The sequence below is a fragment of the Plectropomus leopardus genome, chromosome 6, assembly GCF_008729295.1.
Source record: "Plectropomus leopardus isolate mb chromosome 6, YSFRI_Pleo_2.0, whole genome shotgun sequence".
In the NCBI taxonomy this organism is placed as follows: Eukaryota; Metazoa; Chordata; class Actinopteri; order Perciformes; family Serranidae; genus Plectropomus; species Plectropomus leopardus.
The window spans coordinates 23,689,731-23,696,839 of record NC_056468.1 but is presented as its reverse complement, the minus strand read 5'-3'; the positions used below and the strand labels follow the sequence as shown (position 1 = coordinate 23,696,839).

The window sequence follows — 7,109 nt, the reverse complement described above, 5'->3', positions numbered from 1 at the left end:
TATATGCATGCCATATTATTCTTTCAGAGACGCTCCCCCTTCCCTTTTCACTGCTATCAAAGTTTAGTCCTCACTGGTGCAGTATCCAGGGTAACAGTCCCTCTTCAAGCACATCAGTCAGATTTTAAACTTAATTTTTTTCTGCCAGTGCAATTAAGGTCTAATCTGCCTGAAATAAACACACTCCTAAGAAGTGGGCAGCAGATAATACACTTTGAATCAGCATTAAATCCTAAATACGATTGGTGTTTTCAGTTACATGCATCGTAAAATCAGTGATGGAAATACACAGACTATTTTGGCTGATTACTGCATTTTATTGAATGCTTTGGAAAAAAAAAAGCAACAAGGATTATTTCCCATCAAAGCATAACCAAATGTATAACCCCAAAACATCTCTCTACTGTACTTCGTGTTACGCTCTAAACTTCATAATTGCGATCATCAACAGAGTACAAGTACAGAAATCCTCTACTGTTTAACTAGTTAAGAAATGAACATAATAGTAAGAAAGGTCTGTTGAGTTTCGAGGATAGGTAAGGCTGAAAGCATAAGGCCGTAATTCTGACTGCTACTCAACTCTATCACAGTGTCAAAGGAGCTAGTGTCAGGATTATCTCCTTCCCAGGGAGGTTGACCAACCTCATAAGAGCAAATAAAACCATGTTAATCCACAAGAAAAGATTAGAAAGGCAGAGTGACCCAACGGAAATCACGTTTCAAATTACAACAAACTTTTTTTTTTAGATCCCGTTTTAGATTCTGTGTGAATCCACATGCCACTATCTTCATTCTACTATTAAAGAACTTCGGCGCCATTTATTATTTTTCTTGATGTGATAGGTTTGCTTTATGTCTACCACTAAAAAGTCATCAACGGTCAGTCAAATCAGAAAAACCAGCAGGGCAGCAGGACAGCTACACAACATTTTTTGACTCTTGAAGTCACACTGGCTTACAATTAAACTTCTTTAACAGCCACATAATTCATCTTTTTTTTTTTTTTTCAGATTAAATAGTGAAGAAACAACCTAATGGCATGTTACGTTTGCAGTAAGTAAGTATTTTGTACAAGTTAGCACTGAGACATGAAATATGGCAACAGTTAAAGATCAGGGTCTTAATGCAACTGAAGTCTAATTTGGACATTCCTGCTGCACTGCTCCTCGGCCGCCTCCCGCTGTGTTAAAGTACAATGATGTGTAAAGATGTACCATTGAGAAAAAAAGATGAAAACAGGTGAAACAGTTTTTGGTTATTAAAGTGCTCTGACACACCATCAATTAGCAGCAGTATGTATATACATATAAATGTGGTTCAGCACTCTCACAAATCAACCACTTAAAAATCACCAATTTTACAGTCAAAACAAAATTATCCCTCTGACGCAACTCAAAAAAAAAAAAAAAAAAAAAAAAAAAAGGAAAAACACTAGTTCTTTCAGTAGTTACTTCAATTCAACCTCTGGTTATGACAAAATCAGTCTTTAAAAAATGGAAGAGAAATGAACACAAAGTAAAAACAAACTAAAATGTAAAATAGCATCATGCAGATTATCATCCATACTTTACATACATACAAAATTACATTTCTTTTTTTTTTTCTCTTTTTAAGAATAGACTCTGTAAACACTGCTTTAGGTCCTTTAGATACGGTTTATACACTTTTCTGCTACAATCTGTATGTTTCTCCATAGAAAATAGTCCGAGGTTCCTGCTCTGGCATCTGCAGGTGAGTTTTACTCCTCAAACCCCCCAACTCTCATTCCATCTGTCCAATTTTTCTACCCACTCCACCTTAAAACCACAAAAAGAGAAGAAACTAGACAAAGTGAGTGGAAGCTCTGGTGTGGTGATGTTTTTACGTGGGTGTGAATTGACATTTTCAAGTACCCACATAGACCCCATCTTGATTAATAAAAAAGGATGTACAGGAATCCATATAATAGAGAAAGGGACAGGGGTGTTAGCTGAGGACAGTTGACAAGGCTAGTTCTGAATATAGATAAGGCATAGCATGGGTCGAGGTTGGGAAGGGTTGGATTAAGAGTCCACATATTGGGCAGATTATTAGCCTTTCCGGTACATTTTCAAAAATGGGGGAAGAGGGTAGCATTAGGCAAAGATGTTTGTGTAAGGTAGTAAAGGATTGTAGACATGATTCAGAAGCCTTGGAGGAACTCCTGGAGCTGCCTGACGAGCTCTGTGTCAACGGTCTCCATCAGGGCCCCAAAGTCCTGGTCCCCCATCATGGCCTGCTGCGCCTTCAGCTTCTCGTAGACAAACTGCTGGAGAGAAACACTGTGCACCGGGTCCTCCAGGGCCAACTGCAGTGGGACGAAGAAAATGGAAAATATTGGTCAGCTTTTTAGGTTACAGAGATATTAAATTTACTGAGTAAATATAGCTGCTTGTATTCTTTCTCATGCACTGTTAGATGCATGTCGCATATTGCACAGTGAATTCTAAATTAGATAAATTACACGTCCACAACACATTTGAAATGTGCTCAGATATGAATGACAGCACTGCTGCCTCATCACTAGAAGAACTACTCCACCATTTCTTGATCACTGCTCTTAAAGAAATCATATGATTATCATACTATTTCAGGCAGGGGACAAGAGGCATTTTAGAACAGCATCAACGAACATCAATAACTCTGTATCGAAAATTGAACAGTTCGTGAGAGAAGATACAGCTGACCAAATGAAAAGTAACAGCCAACTCACTGATGGTGTAAACTATAAACTAACACAAAGACCAACCACCATGATCTTAGGTGATGCGGACCTGACCTCGTCACCCTCTCTTGTAATATTGCTTAATTAAGACTTTTTGTCAACAGTCTTAATAAAACACTTTTCAAACAATTTTTCAAGTTTGTAACTTCTACTATACTAATACTTATATTACATATAACTATTATAAGTTATATGAAAACCATTTTTGTCACATTCACTGAAACTGTCAGTACATCCACAGCATTTTACATGGGACAGATAATCTGGGAAAAAACTGTCTGCAAAGTTATTTTTACAACTAAACAAAAATGTGTTTATGAAAACATCTGAGGCGAGAAAAAGGAAATACACAGGCCTGGTTTTTGACTGAATCTTGATCCATATTTGATCAGTACTGCTGACAGTTTGATCTAAATAGTGACAGTTTCAGTTAATATGACAAAAAGTCATCTCTATTACAGTTACCAACTGTAGCTTTAACCTCAAAAGTAATTAAACGCAATAATGGAATAACTTGACCAAGAAAGTAATGAAATGTCCTAATGTCCCAATATAATACATTTCAGGTCTTTTTTTTTCCTAAATTGATTGTCATAATTTGATTTTGACAGATATCAGGAAGTTTTTTCTCTCGGAAATATAAAGTGTGCAGAAAAAAAAATTATCCTTCAAAATCGTTATGTAATCAGTTTAGAAAAAAATACCAGTAAAAATGTTATTACAGTATCAGTCAGGAGGTATTTTTTTATTGACGTTATTACTTCTGCTACATGTTAAGTGAAATTTTATTACATTTTCAGTCAATTATTGAATTATAGGGTGCTACAAAGCAGAATTTCTTTTGAATCCTTCCCATCCTCCCTATTTTGGCAGCAATTAATGGCTTGATTCTTCTTGGATATGTCTGCACTGTTGTAGCAGATCTGGATTTAGGGATTTAGTTCTCTCTCTCATTCTTCACTGCAGATTTGCTCAAGCTCGCTGAAGTTGGAACATGTTGCAAGAGGATTCAAGTCTGGTTTTGGCTGAGTCAGTGTGGGCTTTCACATGCCTGTTCTGTGGGCATTCCAGCTTTGATTTTGTAGGTGATAATAGCTTAGGTGTGTTATCTCTACCAAGCTTCATAGTCTGGATATGATGCCTTCTCTGCCTTTTGTATTACAGCTGAAGAGTTCCTCTTGTTTCAGCATGGGACAAGAGTCTTTTGCCTCATGCTGTCAGTCTTTCACACTTTTTTCCCTTCCAAAAATCTGGTCTGCTGTCAAGAGGTATTTTTTTTTTAAAGTGACCTCCTTCTCAATCTAAGCGTTCAGCTTAGCTATGCACTGCCCTAACTGTTGTCATTCCAGTAAGATCTCACCTTTAATACCAGTGGATCAACCGACATGAGAGTGAGTAGATACTGACACTGTAGTGAACTTCTTTGTCAAAGTTGTGGATGATAAAGGACTACGCTATGGAGGTGTAGGATTAACTGGAACTACACTCATTTCATAACCACCATCTTTGGGTGCTGTGCTGGTATAGAAACACTTACTGTATTCTTTCTGCTTATTTCATGGTCTATGAAAGGGGGGGGGGTCTATGAAAAAAATTATACACTGGATTTTAGGATTTCCATTTTCCATGTTTCTTGGCATTTCATAATTTCTCTGCAGTTTTGTTTATTTTTATTTTGCTTAATTTGACCTATTTTGCTCTTTCTCATGTGAAGCTCCTGTTTTCCAATGTTTTATTACGTTAAAACTGGCTTTATTATTAAAGTAAAGTAGTTTGTAAATTAGTTTTGAAAATGCTATATAAATAAAGCAAACTTTTATTATTATTATTATTACTAATTATTATTATTATTTTTATATAATGATAAAGACAGAACATCAATCATGGCACCTAATTTTCTGTAAAATCATGTTCATTTTTTAAAATAACCATATTATGTAATCAATGTAATTAGACTGTTTGAACATAAATTCAAAAATAATTTTTAATTTCATCCATTTCTGCTCAAGTAAGTTGTAGTTGGAAAGGACATTTACGAGTATAGCACTCATGCTGTTTAAGAGTCACTTTTGACAAAAAGGGGAGAAAAAAGCAACTCAGACATGTTACCATTTCCAAATTTGACATTTATGTCTAACACAAACCTGCGCTAGAGAAAATGATTCACTATATGCAGCTGCTACCATTCATCTTGAGCAGACGACAGCACTGGAAAAATAATCCCTGACAATAGAGTAAAAAAAAAGTGAGCAAAAGTTGGATGGCTGCTGACTAGAGCTGACATTTCTGTGGGCAAGAACACTGTCATTTATTTTCTGTGGAGTGAAGCAAGGATAGAGGAAATCACAACACCATGGAAGTTTGAAAGACACTGTTTGCAAATAAATTAGAGGGGTAAACGTCTACTCTGAATGCAACTTCACAATATAAACCTACTCCTGTGGACAACTTTTAAAACAATTTGGTGTTATACAAAATACATTAAGGTAAATATATAAACAGTACTTTCTGTATCATGCAAAATTTCTTTCTATGTGAATCTGTCACATGCCCTTAAAGGGACAGTTCAACCCCAAATCAAAAAAAAAAAAAAAAAAACACTCTTCCTTTTACCTGTAGTGTTATATATCTATTAATGTTATGCTGTGAGTTGCTGGGTGTTGGAGATATTGGCTGTAGAGATGTCTGTCTTCTCTCCAATATAATGGAACAAGATGGTTGTGCTTGTGTTGCTCTCAAAGTGCCAAAAGATGTATTTAAAAAAACTCAACAGCATTGTCCAGAACTACACCTGCCAATGGTAAAACTTTAAAGAAAGAAGTGATGATCACTGCTACTGCTAGCTCATCTTGTACCGCTGAACTAGCTTAAGTTACAGCTCAGCTGAGGACAACATTTACATATTACATTTCGTGCTATCAGGAGCGTCTCGTCTATGAGTAGAAGCATTTTGCGGAAAGAAAATAGTTCCTGCATGAAACTGCTCCCAACAAGGTCTGTAGATTATTTTTTTTGGCACCACAACAGTGCTATCTAGTTCCATTTCTGAGACATCTCTAAGGCTGATACCTCCAATACTCGGGCCACTCACACCAAAACAATCTAGATTGATAATGATTTTCCACATATTCATTTATTTGTGGCAGGCCACTACAACTAAAATATCCTCTGCCGCACATAGATTTCTGAAACTGGACTATAGATAAGAAGCACTATTAATATATATATATATATATATATATACACTGTTGGGTTATTTATAGCGCACTTGGGCAGAGACGGCACAGCACAGCTTTAGAGGCTTTAAAAGTGGAACTAAACCATTCATTCTGCTGGGTCTAAAACTTCACTTTCACTTAGAAACATCTGGAAAAGCTCCTCACATCCACTGATGTGATCTGATCGACTGTGAACAGATCAAAAGATCAACTATCCATCCTATGAGTGACAAACTGCTGCAGAGGAAAAAAAAAAAAAACACGAATGGAGAGCTCTGACTGCTGTATGGCAATAACAGGCAAGAAAACATACTGAAATATAACACACAAAAAAGGAAAATGATGTGTTTTTGATTTTGGCTCGAGTCTCCCTTCAAAACCCAGAGTTCTTTTAGACTGACACTTATGTCATACCTGTGTGTATTCGTGACATGCATGCCTGAAGCTTGATTCTGGCTCTCTCACCTGCTTTGATTTCCCCACAGATTAATTATCATTATTATGTGACAATGCTTAACCCTCCTCCCCCAACCTTCTGAAAACAGGCCGTATACTGAACCACACTGGCCATCGCCAACTTAATCTTCTTCATAATCAATCATACACGAACTTGACATTTGGGCTAGCTTGTGCACTCTTCCTTATGCAGTCCCAGAAGAGCTCTACACATCCCAAAGAAAAAAAAAACAAAAAAAAACCTTAGGTTCTTTGAGAAGCAGAATATTGTAATGGCAACTCTTGGTCTCAAGCCAATCACTGGAGAGAATACTTGTCATGCTAATTAGTTTTGTCATTACAACGCAATCAAACTAGTGAAGAGTGGCTGCTGTAGAGTGGCTTAATGGAAAAGCTGTCATCTAACCTGGGGTGATTACCTTCAGCACAAGGACCTGCTGAATGTGTGTGTGTGTTTTTTACACAGGGTTCCTACAGCTTAAGGCACGGTGGATTCAAGTCTTTTTAATGCCAATCTGAATAAGTTTAAGGCCAATTTTCTCATACCAAAAACTGAAATTTATTTTGAAATTTTTTATTTATTTTATTTTTATTTTGAAATAAAACTTGTTTTTTTTGTCTGGTGAAAAAGTTAGATTATCTATGTCAATTGTTGGAAAAACAACCCTTTTAAGAGTGGAACACATGGAGGT

The 7,109-nt window shown here is 36.4% G+C and overlaps 1 protein-coding gene across 1 annotated transcript in view; it reads right to left on the bottom strand.

Annotated features, from left to right (window-relative positions):
• Nucleotides 1–296: 296 nt before the first annotated feature.
• The window catches only part of ipo11 (importin 11), a 152,007-nt gene continuing 145,194 nt past the window's right edge, over nt 297–7,109 (bottom strand). Inside the window, exon 30 of the mRNA XM_042488560.1 lies at nt 297–2,326. Coding sequence (XP_042344494.1) covers nt 2,162–2,326 — 165 coding nt within the window. The 3' untranslated portion in view covers nt 297–2,161. The remainder of the gene's footprint in view (nt 2,327–7,109) is intronic.